The sequence below is a fragment of the Epinephelus fuscoguttatus genome, linkage group LG19, assembly GCF_011397635.1.
Source record: "Epinephelus fuscoguttatus linkage group LG19, E.fuscoguttatus.final_Chr_v1".
Classification (NCBI taxonomy): domain Eukaryota; kingdom Metazoa; phylum Chordata; class Actinopteri; order Perciformes; family Serranidae; genus Epinephelus; species Epinephelus fuscoguttatus.
Genome location: NC_064770.1, coordinates 2,295,721 through 2,312,530, shown reverse-complemented (window position 1 = coordinate 2,312,530; position 16,810 = coordinate 2,295,721). Strand labels below are relative to the sequence as shown.

Here is a 16,810-nt window from a genome sequence, read left to right as displayed (position 1 = left end):
GAAAAAAAACTTCTGCATTAATGAAATCAATAGGGGTGGGAATCAGCAGAGGCCCCATGAAACAATATCATCACAATACCTCAGTCATGATACACTAGTATTGTGATTTCAAATGTGTTGCGATATGCTGAGTATTGTTGTAACATGTACTGCAAAATACTGCGATTTATTACATTTATTAACTACAAATTATGTTTCAAGAGAACTTTTTCAACATCTGTTTAAAGATATAATTTTCAGTCATTTAGCTAATCTCATTTCAATGATTTTGATTGCGGCAAACTGTATCTAGTGACCTGTAAAAGCAACTGATCATATTATCCTAGAAGGCTACCAAAAGTTAATTTGTATTTGTAATTTCAATAATTTAGGTCATAAAAAAGTGATACCTTGCTCCATTGGTCAATACGATATTTCCACGCCAAAAATATCACAATAATATGCTGTATCAACTTTTTCCCCTACCCCTAGAAATAATGTGCTATTAAATAAACTTAAACAAAGTAAACATGAATTCCCAGAGTGTCAGTACTGGTGTTCCTAGAAAATTAAAACCCAGCAACGACAATGACATTAGTGATGCTGTATCAGCAGCAGGCGTGGATAAACTACTAATATCACAAAAATTAAATACTCTGCTACCATTAAAAGGTGTGCATTAAAAATGTTACTGAAGTAAAAGTATGTAACTACAATAATCATCATAATGTATTTATGTATTCAAAGTAAAAATTTAAATAAACTTAATAAACAAAAATTATTAAAATAATAATAATAACCAAGTCCTCATACTTGAGAAGCTGGAACCATGAAATGTTTTGGGGTTTTTTTGCAATAAAAATGACTTCAACAATTATCAAAATGGTTGCCAATTAATGCGCTTATCAAATCACTAATTGTTTCAGCTGCACATTTTCATATGGTTTGTGTCCAAAAATATTAATTCGTAAAGTAACTAAAGTCATTACATAAATGTAGTGGATTAAACATGTAAAATATTTCCCTCTGAAGTGTACTGAAGTAGAAGTGGCATGAGATTAAAATGCACAAGTAAAGTAAAAGTACCTCAAATTTGTACTGATGTAGAGTACTTGAGTAAATGCCCTTAGTTACATTCCAGGACTGGTCAGCAGAGGGATGCAAAGTCACTGAAATTACAGTAATTTGCACCAATGGACCAAGTATGGTGGTATTTCCTAAGCCCTAAAATTTAAAACCCAATCATCATAATTATTAAAAAAAACATAATCTAAGTTTGACCATGTCAAATTCATGCATTTTTTAAAAATTGTCCCAAAATTTAAGTTGTGTTTGTTCTCACACAGTTTGTGGACTGTGAAAACAAGATGTTTTTGTTTTTCTTATCTTGGTTAGGGTTCTCGACCAGAGCAAAACTAAGAAAAAATAAGAAAAGAAGAAATATCTGAAATCAATGGGTACTTACAAAATAAGAACAAATCATGGATACGAACAAAATAAAGAGAAAATGTGTTCGTGTATTTTTCTTGCATGAGTGCACATGCAACTGAGTGCATACACTGACACTATGAGGTATGTCTTAGTATGTGTCATGAATTCCTTAAATGATGATCATTCTACCAAGCCCTGCTTTAGTCAGTGGGCTTAACATTTCATTCAAAACATAAAACATTGCTTTACATTGGCCTGCCGTAGAATACACAACAGGTGAAAATGATGTGCAAGTGTAAAGCTTTGAAAACAGGCAGCTCAGCACCACGGACAGCAACTCTGCCCAATTTATAGATCTGCATGGGCCTTAAACTGAGCCAGTCTAATGCAACACATCTGCACTCTGTATATTTTGCTTCTATTACTGAGCATTGCATCTACTTGCAACACATAACCCAGACTTCAGTGATAAGCCCAGTCACAGAGGAGCCGAGAGAAATTTAAAAATGACATTTGACAACAACCAAACCCAGCCTGAGACTAAAGCTTCACATGACAAAATGTCCAGAGCTAGAACTCTAGCCTACATCACCTCAGTAGACACAAGCTTCTTCCTGCCCAGCGCTCACGTCTGCAAATGAAGACACAGTCTCAAAAAAATTGTAATGGTACAGTATAGCACTATTATCTTTTGCAAATACACTTTCTTCGTTCCCATTTGTTCAGTGTGAACTCTGTATTCAGTGTAACCTAGGAAAACAAATGCAAGTGGACAACAACACAAGAAAATGAAAAAATCGTCTTCATGACTTTAACAACATATCAAGAACAACTGCTGCAAACTGAGAAACACACTGACCTAATATATGTAAATGGGATTGACAAATCATTAAAAACACCGCTCAATAAAATGCATTTCGGTTCAACACCACTGCAAACTTCAACCTCCATAATAAACAAATAGGTTGGTTAAATTAACACCTCTCTGACAGTGTCAATCAAATTGAACTGAACATTATCTTCGTTAAGGCAGAATATGAGGCATGGTGTACAGAAACTAGAGATGTACCGATACCACTTTTTCCTTCCCGATACCGATTCCAATCCCTGAACCTTAGGTATCTGCTGATACCGAGTACCGATCCGATACCAGTGCGTAAAAAAAAAAAATGGATGGGATATGAATTGTTGTACGTCTCAACTCCTGGCAGTCAGAGGCATTTCCGATACTGGTATCAGTATCCGTACAACTCTAACAGAAACACACTGAAAAAATAAAAACACAAGCTATTAAGTTTCTCATGTCGCCAAGATACTTCTGCTGCTGTGTCTGACTATCTGCATTTGCTGTAGGATGCTTCTTTTCTTGCTGCATCTATGTGGTTACATTTTGTCTTCCTATGATGCAATGCATTGAGCTGCCTTGGCTGCATTGGTTAAGAGATCAGAGAACTAAAATAGCAATGGGGAGCTTTTGAAAGTGTCTCCTTATCAATGGCCTCTAAACCACTTTCCTACACTCTACATAAAGTGTACCTCCTAACACATCAACTGTGAAGGAGCGCCACAGCTCAATGGCTGGGATGGGAGCCATTGTGCATAAGGACTGCACGCTTAGTCCAAAAAAAAAAACAAAAAAAAAAAACAACAACACGCACAAGCGCACGCACGCGCACACACACACACACACACACAATCTTAATCCATTATGTATGTGATCTCATTTCTTAAATGACGACAATTCACTTGCTCCTACTTCTCTGCAGGACTCTCATCTGTTGACTTATTTGCTGCGGAACTATGACAGTAGCAGTCAATTGTTTCTTCTACCAACAGGATCACTCAGCCCCTGAAAGACAGTAAATATTTTATTTATGGGTTCTCAGGGTGAGAGCCTTTACTGAGCTTTCCTGTCACTTAGCTGCGTTTCTCTCCCTCCGCTTTTCTCTTCTCTGCTGTGTGCTTCACTAGTGCACACAGACACGGGGCAGAGAAAAGAGGAAAGAAACGCCACCAACACACGATGTTACTTGAGGTAACAAACTTTCGTTAGACTATTGTACATGCAATTACATCTTCCAAGTAAGTGTAACTTATTAAATTAATCTACCTAAAAGCAAAGACAGACACGTCAACCCCAAACTAGTCAAACCGAAGCTGACAGGCTTCTATGTGTTGTGGCTCAACTCAGGTCTGTGCAGCAGCCCCAAGTTTTCATAGTGTCTGTGTGTTCAGAACTTTTATAGTTTTGAACTGAATCTCTGAGTTTAAGTGTAGCGTCTCTCCTATGTTCAGATATCTGCATTATTTTACGGTTTCATGTTCACTCTCAGGTGGATAGGATTAAGTCACTGCAGATAAAAACTCAATATTTTCTGTTTTGGCGGCTTTACAATCAAATCTATTAAATAACAAAACAACATGGGACTTTGATTGTGAAGAATTTATGGGAAATAAAACGTCCACTGTTACAGGCACTTAACTCAAGACAGGTGTGTCATGTAATGGTCAGTGTGTGTGTGTCATTTATTCTAAAGCTGTAACTTTACATTATTTTTTCAAAATATCCAGCAGCATTGAAGTTCATCATCTTGATGTTCTAAACTAAAATACTAAATTATTTATAATATAAAAATTTGAGGTTTTCTTTTGTTACAAGAGACTTTTATGTCCAGCACTGTGATATATGTTACATGTAAGTCAGGCACTTGGATATGTCTTATGTGTATGTCGTCTGTTCAAAGGCCTGTCTAGACGGCAAGCAACTCAGACATGTATATTCACTTGAGCATTTAAGAGTGCAATAAATGTTTTTGTTGAGAAAAAAAAGTATTAATGTGAGAGAATCGTGATCTCTATTCCTAAGGAGAAAAATCATGATTCACATTTTAGCAAGAATCATGCAACCCTACTGTGCATACAACAACTGTTACCCATGAGCTATTGTGTGTCCCACAGCATCACACAAAAGCAAAACGACTATCAATGATGGTAAATCATCATTGTGAAGATGTTTGAATATACCCAGCTTAGAAAGACACAGGAGAGTGACACCTGGAAAGTGCTGCCAAATCCCCTGAATGACACAAGAGTTCTGGCAGTTAACTACGCAACGGAGAGTTAGGGGAAATTAAAAAACTCTGAAATTTGCTAAGATCCCCGTTCACACGCTTTAATAAATACTGATTTATCTTGCATGTGTGTTTGACAACGAAAGATACTTGGCATAATGAAAGTGGCCTGTAAGGCCGCCCACAAGCAAATCAAACACAAAAATTAATGTGTGTATGTGTATGAGTGCGCGCGCAGTGCAGATAATCTGACCATGAATGAACCGCACAGTCTGGCTTCACAAAGAGGTCTTTCAAAGTCCTCCGCGGGGCGTCTTCCGCTCCCATTTCCTGTGGGACAGTCCGCTCCTGTTTACTTTGCGCTGTTCGCCAATAATATTCCAGGCGTCGTGCAAACACCTCTGCGTTCATTGATCAATAGACCCTTTACACTTCACGACATTGGAACAGACCCTTTAATATGCCGTTTTATGCAAAATTGGACCCAAAAGAAAAACGCTGCCATGTTTTGCATGGGCTCTAGCGTAAGCTAAGCGCACGGTGTTTCACTGAGGCAGCCAGTGTTGTCTGATGTTAGCATTAGCTTGGTGATGCTTGGTTACAATAACATGTATTTTCCTAACCCTTCGGCGTCTCACACAACACAGCTGTGACACATCGCTGGGCATACACGTCCAGGTTCACTAAACCCTATATAGAAGGTGTAACAGATAAAATATGCAGGAGCTAATGATTACTAGCCACTTAGCATAGCAGCTAAGAGTGAAAGTAGGCCATGAGCCGCTCAGCATGAACACTGGTACGTTAACGCTAGCACATAGCTAACGAAGCTGTTCTGGAACAAAACTTTCAGCTTCATATCAGTATTACTGAACTGGTGGTCAGACACTCATTTAACAATCCCGTGTAAAAATCAGGATGTGCCCAGTGCTTATTTAGTAAAATGTTGCTCCATTAGCCTTTTGATAAAGCTATTTGATGGCTGGGTTCGCCAACGTTAGCTAACGGGAGTCGCAGCTGGCTTTCTTACTCCGGAGTCGTTGGGATCCTTTTTCCAGAACAATTGAGAGCAGTGGCCGAAAGACTCTGTCGATGTCACATAATTCACTCCGTTTCTATCTTGAAAGTCTCCGTGTGTGCTGCCGGTATTAGTCCTGGCGTACATCGTCGGTTTTCGGATTCTTCGACTTTTTCTGGCTGAAAAGAAATAGGGCCGCTTTGTCGGGATCTTCTTCCGAAAAGAAAAATATTTCTTCTGTGAAATGAGAGTTTTGGCGGCGGACATATTGAAGCATATGAAACATTACTGCCGCCTGCTGGACTGGAGTGAGAGAACACAGACTGAGTGTGGTGAGCGAACACTTAATAGCAGGGGTGTCAAACTCATTTGACTTCATGGGCCACATACAACCCAATTTGACCTTAAGTGGGCCGGACCGGTAAAACCATTGCATATAATAACCTATAACTAACAACACCTCCGACTTTCCTCCTTCTTTTAAAGTAAAGAAGTATTTTCTGAAAACATTAATCTGTTAACAAAACAGATTAACAGCCTGAAATAGCCTATCGTAAGAAAATAAGTGCAATTTCAATAATACGTTTTAGGGTTGTTGGTTTTTTTTCTCGCATTAATCGAATGACACATGTCAAACATTTCTCCTTACATTTTCACTCCTGTGTTGTAATGGCTGGCATCACCACACAGGTTAAGCTATCCCCTGTCTGACAAATTTACAAATTAAAAGTTGTGGCAGTACCTTAGCAATAGAGTTCCATCCATGTTGTTTTAAGATAGGAGTCTGATACACATTTTTTGTACTGAAGCTGCTGATATGATAATATTGTGCACAGAGTAGCCTACTTGTTGCTTTTCAGAGCTGTATTCTGGTCAGGGTGAAAAGCTTCTGAAGTAACATTTTACATGAAGCAGGTTACTCACTGTTTAACTTACTCCTGAAACCTGCCACCTCTTAGCCTTCACAAGTGTATCAATCTCAGGTGTGCAAAGTCATCCAGTGGGCTGGATTGGAGCCTTTAGCAGGCCAGTTCTGGCCCGCAGGCTATATTTTTGACGACCCTGGTTTGTAGCCTAACGTCACACTTTATGGCTATTCTCTGTTCTCCTAAATGTTTTTAGATCAAAGTTAGGTGTAAAATAAAGATGCACATCATTTGTACAACAGACTAGTGGTAAATGTTTCAAATATCATCATTTTCATTTCATGCTAGTTTATATTTTTGCTGCAGAGAGAATTATTACGTTTATGTCTGATAGCTATTAGTCTACTTTACAAGTCAAGATTTTGTATGCAAAGTGTGTGATGAGGTAATAAAATATTACACATTTAAGCCACCCATCAATATGACTTTTTTTTTTTTTTTTTTTGCCTATAGCCCCTTTTCCACTGCAGGAACTTTTATCAATTACCCGGAATTTTGAAAAACCTCTACACGTTTCCACCGAAATTACCTGGGTAAAAAACTTTCCCTCAACCCCAAATTTACCCTGGAAAAAAGTACCTAGCAGGGAGGTAGGACCAAAGATACTGGATTACTACTACTACTGGTTTATCCACCGTCTTTGGTAGGACTTTTCAGATTACCCGGAATTCTTGAGGGGAGGGGGTGTGTGCCGAAAACACTGATTGGTGGAGCACACACTTGCAGCGTTCCGCACTTCCTGGTACAGGCAGCCACCACAAGCTTTATTTCATTTCTACAAGCTTCACTCACTGACACTAACGTTATGTCTTACACAAGGACAGCACACTAGTTCAGCTGATAGCGAATTGTTACTAATAAGCTGAAATGACAGCTGTCTGTATGTAGACTAACTTTGACACTTATCTTAAAATACTTTTAAACTTAGCTGCTGGCTGAGACAAACAGCCCCAACTCTCCCTACACCGACATGTAGCCTAACCAGCCAAGCTGACGGAGCCAAATACAGGACACATGCCGAATCACCTATGTCATCACGCTAATTTGAATACATTTTCCGGAACTTTGAGGTGAGGTGGAAACGCAAACCGCACAGACAGACCAGGAATTATTGGTAAACAAATTCCTGGAAATGTTGGTGGAAAAGGGGCTTATGTTACAAACTTTTACTAATGTAATTATGTAACTAGCCTACACGTACTTGTAATGGAGTACTTTTACAGTGTGATAGCCCTGTATCTGTATCTGTATCTGAAGTATCTGTATACTTCCATATTTTCTTTAGGCCTAAATTTTTGTAAAAATGTAAATAAAGATTTTCTGAATAAGTTTGTTCAAAGGACTAGATGTTGCAGTCCCTCTTGTAGCACCACTTCTAATTCATGGGAAGTTCTTGAAAGATGGCTGCTATGAGGCTTTACCGCCGGGACACATCGTCAGTTGTGTACCTCAGCATCGACGGGTGTTTCGGCCATTTAACACAAGACGCCCTCCACTGAGCAGGCCCACCACAGGTTGATCAAGCCTGGGTGTGTGTCCCGGGGTTAGCTGTTTGCCTTAGTCTTTTTTTTTTCAAATTCATCCATAGGCGGAAATTCCAGGGGAAAGGGACAGTTTTAAACTATATAATAATAAAAAATGAAAGCACTTGGGCCAATTATATACGCAACACAATGCATTCATAGCTTTAAAAAGATTGTTGTAACAATGTAAAGGAAACTGAGCTCCAGTAAGTAGGCTAACTACTTTGCAAAAGTTCACTTAAAACAAGAGACATGTTGGACACCTTTATTTACTTCTACTTTTCAACAGAATAGATTACCAGTTGTAACCAGACAGCATTTTGTTCACTTCATTACCTCATGGTTTAATCTTCCATGTGAATGCAGCAGTCATACAAACAGCCCAGCCACTAAAAATCATTCTAAACTCAAAGAATTTGGGACCAATTTTAGAGCAGTTTGGATTGTTACAATTTACAGAAGTGTGTTTGTGAAAGAGAATACTTCATTCTCATACCAATTTTTTTTTTTATCATCTTTTGTTAATGGTAACTGTAATATTTCTATGTTTAAAATCAACATACCTTAAACAATTAAGCATTTAAAGTCATTGCCATGGTGCGATTTTGTTTATAATCTTTTAAATAAATGAAGACTTGATTAAAAAAATGACATAATTACAGCAAACACTTATAAAATCAAGTCTCTGGCAGCCTTTATAGTGATGTGAGTGTTTTTGTTTTTTTTTTTACTGACATTAAAACCAATAAATCTGCTTCTATGGGAAAATTAAATATATATTCACTTAACAGGTTTTGCCTCTCTCCTACTACTGTAAATAACCAGCATGGTGTGTGTGTGTGTGTGTGTGTGTGTGTCTTTTTTATTTGCCAAGTTTTAGACTTGAGTTGAAATCTTGCCGAAACACACGAGATATTAAAGTCCAGGGCTTTATAAATTATTCTAAATGAATTAATATATCACTGATGTGTATAGGTGCCACAAACATTTAAACAGGTTACTGCCCCAGACCAAGGACACAGTGTAAACCATGCTCCATGTGTGCTGACTCAGCAGAGATGACATTAAAGTTGATTTACAGGAGACCAAAATATTAGACAGCAATACAGAATTCATGAAAGCCTTACTGCATAATGTTACATCATAGCCCATTTTTGTATTCTGAATCCTCACCTGCCGCCTGAATTTTCTTTACATAGACATTACCACCATAAAATGGTGCATAAAACTATACCAGAATGCAGGAAATAAAGTGTTTGATACTACAAAATTTCCTGGGGGAGGTTCCTCCAGACCCCCACATCATATGCATCCCCACCAATGTAGAAATGAAAGTTACATCTTTGGTGAAGTGTGTAACCATAAAAGACTTCCAGTAGTACCAAATGTCAGCTCAATGCAGACATGACACAGAGCTAAACTTCAGTGTCCTCTTAATGTAGCAGAGATCAGTGGACTAACATTTTAGTTTAAAAAAATAGTTCATTGCATTTTTGTGACCATTTTTGTGGCCACCTCTCTGTTGAGGCCCAAGCTCTCCTCTCATAAGAGGCCCACGACCACCTCTCAGAAGGGATGCGTGACCCCTGCCAATCCTTTGACCACCATGTCTTCCTTGTCTTCCTCTTCCCATTGCTTGACCTCTGTTGTCTGCCAGTTCCATGTTACTGTACTGAAATCGCTTGTGCTGTCATGGATCCCACTCATTTATACTCATACCACAAGGTGAAATCAATCATCAGTAACGTGTTGAGAGTGTTGGAAAAGCAATTACAAGGGCCTTTCATGATCTAAACATTAAATATTGTTCAGCAGTTTCCATAAAACTGTGCATTAAGAGAAATGCAATTTTAACTTATTATTTTGAGCAGCTGTATACAGAGCCGCCCCTCCCTAAACGCAGAACACGCGCTGTGCGTAGGGCCTCATCTTCCACGGGGGCCACATTTTGTGCGAGGGGACGCATTTGCGCATATGCACAATGGATGCGCACATGCGGTACCGTGAGGCACGTAGAATCAGCTCGAGGAAGGAGAGAAGAGACCTGACCGCCCATGCCTCGCTGCAATGATTGACAGCACTCGACATCTGAACAATAGGAGGGGTGCGCTGGCAGGCACTTGCAGAGCTGCAGCAGGTGAAGACTTGTCGACATGTCGTCCAAAAGAGCCTCAGTGGTATGTGCAGGGCCGGGAGGGCGGACGCTCCCAGAGAGGGGAGAGGGAGAAATATAACAAAATAAGATTAAATAGGAAAAACCTGTCCCCCTCTTTTATTTTATTTTCAGTATTTAATCAAGGGTGGGGGATTGAGGTGGTGGAAGTTAATTTCTTTTGATGAGTAATTGATGGCTATTTGTGACTCAGATTTGTTTATTTATTTATTTCAGTTTGAAGTTATTTTTATTTAATATTTATTTATTTATTTCAGGTTGAATTTTTTCATTTTATTTGACTCATACAGCCAAACTACTGTATCTACAGTACATTTGTTATTTCCAGTAAAGGTTGTCAAGTTAAATGGCAAGTTGTTGTACGGTCATTTTGTACCTATGATACATTTGGGATGGGGGCCTCCAAATAAAATTTCGCTTAGGGCCCCAGTTTGGTCAGGGGCAGCCCTGGTTGTATACATTGATAGTTAGATCATTGTAATGAAATGAATAGACAGTCATCTCAGATGTAATGTGTGAATTGCATTTTGAAATGGTAATACTTTCATGTTAAGTTGTGTCATTTTGAACAGGTGATTTTAGTTAAATGAACAAATGATCTTGGGTTAATGTGTATAGTATCCAAGGAATTGGAAAAAGTGTTAGCAGTTTTGAAAAAATTGTGCAATTAGTTTTGAGTTTTGTGTCTAGAGATGTGCAAAGGGATATCAAGGTTCTGAAATTAGAGCTGAAGTCATTGTAAAGAACTGTAATACATTCCATCACACTTTCAATCGGTCAAGGCTCATTTTACACTACAGATACCCTCAACACACCCACACACGCACACACACACACACACACACACACACACACACATAAATACATGGACACACTCACATAGGGAGAGTATTTCTAAACACCATGTATCATCATGTAAAATGCAGTGTTTTATGCAGTGTGAAACTGCAGTTTTGTGCCTCAAAACGCGCGCGTGTGTGTGTGTGTGTGTGTATTATTGCAAATTTGCAAATCGTTGTTTTCAGATTCCACCAGGAGGAGACAGAGGCTACCAACAGTGAGCCTGTATAGGAACATCAAACTGATCTGGAGTCCATATTTATGGTTTGTTAATGTTAACACAATATGAAATAGGCTACAATATCAGCTCCATGCTACTCTTTCTAAAAGACAATTCATATCAAGGTGTTGTGATGTTGTATTTCACAAGGTCATTCATTGTTCATTATTGCAGCTGCTTTAAGAGAATGTGATGACGTTTATGAAGAATGAGCTGGAAATCTTTCAGAGCATCCTTTGTTCAGATTGTCATAAAGATTCAGAGGGTCAGGAGAAAAAGGGAGACATGGTGGACTGTGAGGAGGAAGAGCAGAGCAGAAGCAGCAGAGAGGCTCTTCTGAAGATTTTACTGCACTTCCTGAGGAAAATGAAGCAGGAAGAGCTGGCTGACTGTCTGCAGAGCAGTTAGAGGATTAATATCCTGTAAAGACACAACTGTGGCAAATAGGCTGTATTCATGCACAGGAGTGCTAGAGTAAAAATTCTACCATCAGCATGCTATCATGCTCACATGTTTAGCAGGTACTGTTTACCATGGTCACCATCTTCATTAAAGAGTACCTTAGCACCAGGCTGCAAAGCAATGTTTTGTTTGTTTGCTGACCTAAACTTTGTTGCACCTGTAACCCAGTGGTGGGCCGTCAGGGCCAGCAAGGCCTTCTCTGCTGGCCTAAACATCACCAGAAATTAAATTTCACTTTCTTTAATATATGTATTTTTTATTTATTTATTTCATAAATATGTATTAAATCATTTCCCGTCATCTATTATCTTCCTTCATAGCTTTCCTGTTGGTTGCGATGCTTCCAGTGTTGTATATTTATGTTAGAGCATTTATCCAATCAGATTTGAGCTATCATGTGTTGCCAAGTCCAAGAAATCTGCCCCAAGGCCTTCAAAATCAACAGTGAGGGCCCCTGTACACTGTAAGTGAATGAAAAACAGACAGTTGCGATAACCAATTAGATTTCGAGTTGGCTCACCGGGGCCTTCTAGCAGGCCCCAGAGCCCTTGAATAGAGAGTCGCGTCTTCTCTGTTCACTCTAATGGGCCATTTTTTCACAGCAATGGCGGATCGCAGAGCCTCTCATTAGTTCCCACAAGTAAGCAGTACATGCTAGCAGCGCAATGGAGTTATAGCAGAAAAGACCGGCTGTGATGTACTTTTAACGGGTAATATGTCCAAAGACTCAAATTTTACATTATCAGCACAACTTATCTAAATTAACATGTGTATTAAAGCTTGTTAGTGGATTATCTCCCATTAAATTAGTAGATTTATGTAATGTTAAAAGATAAGATAACAGATTAGGCTAGGACACTGTACATACTGTACACACCATACAGGTAATGCTAACCATGAACAGTCTGTTAGTTTTAAATTGTCTTCTCCTGAACCATTTTATCTAACATTGGGAAGTTAGAGTGCTTCCAGTCCTGATTTTTTGCGAGCCAGTATGAGTTAGATATTAGCTCAGTTAAATATGACATTGCTGCATGATTGTTGAGTGGAGGAGGTGAAATGAAACAAAAATGGAACTTATGGTCTGTTTTTTAGGCTTTGTGATTCTGTTGAGTATACCTGTGTATAATATGTTACAGCTCAGCTGATATTACACTGATAGCGAAGTGAGAGAGAAGTTTGAGGACCTGAATGAGATTTAAAACACAAGATAAGTAATTCTGATAAATGAAACATACCAGGCTAAATGGGGAATTATTCTAAATACCAAATGTATGTATATGATCATGCTAGCACTGGGTGGTGGTGGAGCAGTGATGCTGCAGGACCACTGTGTGAGAGAGGACGCTGCAGATAAGTGCTGAGTCGACCTTGGTGAGACTTAAAACTTAACAAGGTGTGTTTCAAGTAGTTACAGAGATAAGGAATCATACTTAATATGTATTATACTGCATTTTATATTAATTATATAAGTAATTATATTGAATATATAATATACGATATACAGTGTTGGGCAAGTTACTTTGAAAATGTAATACATTGCATATTATCAGTTACCGTCATTATAATATTATAATATTAATAGGCATTATAAAATAGAAGAGGGTCATGTTGTTTCACAGCAGCTAATTAAAGCACAGAGAGCTTTAGTTCATTAACTTACAAACCCAGTAGTGGGCGATATTGCATAGTCTAATGAAGGCTCTCCTCTGGAGTGCAGATCTGACCGATTCACGCGTTCACATACAGTGGTTACAACTTTGTATTAAAATCCCCTGCTTATATAAATAACAGTGTGATGATATTAAACAATTAAATAGCCCAGACCTTTTCAAATGAACAGATAACTATGGACACAGGGACGACCAGACATAGGATCAAAGTCTGATAACTTATGAGACAGGGATGAATATTTGAGAGCCAGTCATATGAAACACAGTAGGCAGAGGCTGAGGTTAGCACAACAAAAGCAAATTGGCTTGCCAGTCAGTCACTATGACTAGTGCAAATTAATACACCAGAGCTGGTAGAGCCACCTGCTGGTTTCCAGTGTGCTGATCAGTTACAACAGCACCCAACACTGAAATATAAGTAAACATTTTAAGGAATTATACTTTAGTGGTGCTGCGTGCCTTGTGTCAGGAGTGCTGCAGGATGAGGACCATTAATGTTACAGTTCAGGAGTGGCAATAACAATGATGTTACAGGTCCAGGGGTGCATTGTGGTGCAGGGGCGCTCACAGCATGATGCACAAAGATGGTGGGAATTAAATCTGCTCAAAGCCTTGTCTTGCCTTTTTTGGTCTGCATCAAAATGTGCCTGCAGTGACTTCCCACACAAAACTCACTTTTGTCTACCTACAGACATATCCCATAGTGGTTGAATGCATACAGTATTCAGGAACACTTTATACTTACTGAACATGTATAAACTCATTACATATCCATAAGACAACTTCAAACAAATGCAATTAAAACTGATGCCACTTGTCATACTTGTGCCTTATCTCACAAGGCAACGTCAGACCCAGGCATATATACATGTGCTTAACCATTTCTCCTCTTTCTTTTTTTTCTCTTTCAGCACAGGAACAACAGGGGGATGCAATGGAGCCTGAACTCACCCCGCAATAAAACAACCCCCTTACCCTGAGTCTCAACTCCGTGGGTTTTGCAAGCCTTTCCCTGTTCCTTATTTTTAATAAACCAAACACTGAGCTTCCCAATAGTGTGGTCTTTGTTTGTGGAAATGTGCTAATGCAGTATTTGAGAATGATAACCTTACATATTTTTGTTGTTGTAGTCTGTAGTGAGTCTCAGGTTACTCCTCCTGACTTAAGCCAAAAAAAATTTCTCATCTCTGTGTCAATGAAGAAATTGTGCATGTGCACCTCTCTCTCTCTCTAAACGATTGGAACATCCCCACACAGCACCATGGTGGAGACTGTACGAGAGGACAACACAGAAGGAAAGGCACAGACAGTTTCTGAGTTTATTAAAAATTAATTTGTTATAGTAAATAAGTACATAGTAAAAAGACAAAGATACATAAAATATATATGTCTATAAACTGCTGCTGCTGCTGCTGCTGCTGCTGCTGCTGCTGCTGCTAGCCCAGTGAACCATTGTGCTGTCACTTGACAGTCATTGGTAGTCACCCGTCGGTCTCCTTCTGTCTCACTGAAAGTAACATTCGTTATAAATCATTACAATCATTACATTATCAATAAATGTTAGGATGTGATTACTCCTGACAACCATACAAGACTACGGACAGAATTGAAAACATCATTTAAAGCAATAAAAGCAACACGCTGTTTCACCAATGTAAGGAAAGACGAACATATTTAAACAAGGCAGACAATAATATATGTTATATACACATTACACATAGTTATACTGTGTAATAATACATTTCTATCATAATTATGCTATGTCATTAATATACTTATACTGGCCCATATATAATTACATATCCTTATCCTCATCCCTTAGGCTATATTTAAACTCTGCACTGTGTACATACTGTGTAATATTCCTGTGTGCAATATTTTGCCACTTCCTGGGGGATATCTATACATTCCTATATTTTTACAGTAAAAATACTACACATCATGTGTATTAAGCTGCTGTAACGTGAATTTCCAAGGTTGGGATTAATAGAGTGTTACCTAACCGTAGTAAACTAAGACTAATCCTCAAATATTAGCACATTTTACTTCAAAAAACAACATAAAGATGTAACTGTTTATGGCGTGCTACACATATACTACACATATATTATAAATCAGTGTAGTTATTGACAGCTACTTACCAAAAATAGGAGTTCTGTCTCTGAGCATTATGTATTCAAACGGCCCGCCGGTAACTTCTGGGAACTATCCGAGGTCTACATGAGTCACGTGACGCACAAGCATTTTGGACTTCCGTTGTCGCGACTCTGTTATATTCTACGGCACTGGCAGGCCCTAGCTATTCACGTCCTTAGATTGGATACGCACTAGTGAGAGGGAGGGCTATGCAGAACAACCAAACTGAACCTGACCTGTTGACCTGGTGGACCGTAGGCTAGTGGTAGCTAAAAGCGAAAAAGCTAAACGCTGTTTTGTTTAAAAACTCCGCAATGGCTGAAGGAGGAGAAGAGGTTGATTTGGTGGCAGATACACTTTCAACGCCATTTTCAAGACGGACCTTTCAAGAAAAGCTGGATATTTCTCCCACGCCAACTCCCACGCTAGCTACCCTGTCCCAGGCGGGTAAAGGGTTTGTCGTTTCTCACAGCTTCCGAGAGGCATTGCAAATTGTACTGCTGGGAATGCCTGTTGTTCGCAACCGATCGATTTGGTGTTTGGGGCCACACTGGGTTTGCAAACTTGAGTTGTTTAACCAAGGCAGCAACGAGACACCAAAGCACGGCTGGGCACTTGGAAGCAACGGTGCTGTTAAAAAAAATTTGGGGACACGCGAGTGGATCTACAGCTGAACGAAGTGCGCAGGGAAACGGAGCTTCACAACGAAAAGGTGAAGAAAAACAGAGAAATCTTGAAAAGACTGATAGATTGTGTTTTTGGGTAAAGAGGAACTTTCATTTCGGGGACACCATGAAAGCGCCGAGTCCACAAACAGAGGCAACTATGTGGAGTTTCTTTCTTTTTTGCTGAAAACAGCCAAGACTTACTTTACCACCTGTCCACTAACAAAGTAGCCTATTTACTGGGACGTCAGGCAAAATACAGAACGACTTGATTTATGCTATTGCTGAAGTAACAGGAGAAGAGATCAAAATGGAGATTTAAAAAAAACACCCTTTTTAGCTGTTATGGTGGACGAGACGACAGACGTGGGTAATGTAGTAGGCCTACAGCTCGCACTTGTCCTGCGTTATGTGACGGACACAAGTGTCAAGGAGCGTTTTGTCAAATTTGAAGATGTTTCTAGTGGCAGTCGAGCTGATGATATTGCCGCTCTTATTTTCCGTTTCTTTGAGGAATGTGACAAAGGACAAAGTTTGGCACAATGTTATGATGGCGCAGCGGTCATGTCATCTGGACTTAACGGGGTGCAGGCTCAAGTTAAAGAGAGGGCACCTATGGCCTTATTAATTCACTGCTATGCACATCGACTAAATTTGGTGCTGACTCAAGGAGCCTCAGAGCTTAAAGAATGC

General features: G+C 39.2%; 1 protein-coding gene across 4 annotated transcripts in view; it reads right to left on the bottom strand.

Moving 5' to 3' along the window:
- The window catches only part of LOC125878838 (zinc finger protein 646-like), a 42,706-nt gene extending 36,978 nt beyond the window's left edge, over positions 1-5,728 (bottom strand). For all 4 annotated transcript variants that reach the window (XM_049560265.1, XM_049560267.1, XM_049560266.1 and 1 more), the window contains exon 1: positions 5,512-5,728. In XM_049560265.1, coding sequence (XP_049416222.1) covers positions 5,512-5,646 — 135 coding nt within the window. In that variant the 5' untranslated portion in view covers positions 5,647-5,728. The remainder of the gene's footprint in view (positions 1-5,511) is intronic.
- Positions 5,729-16,810: the final 11,082 nt, after the last annotated feature.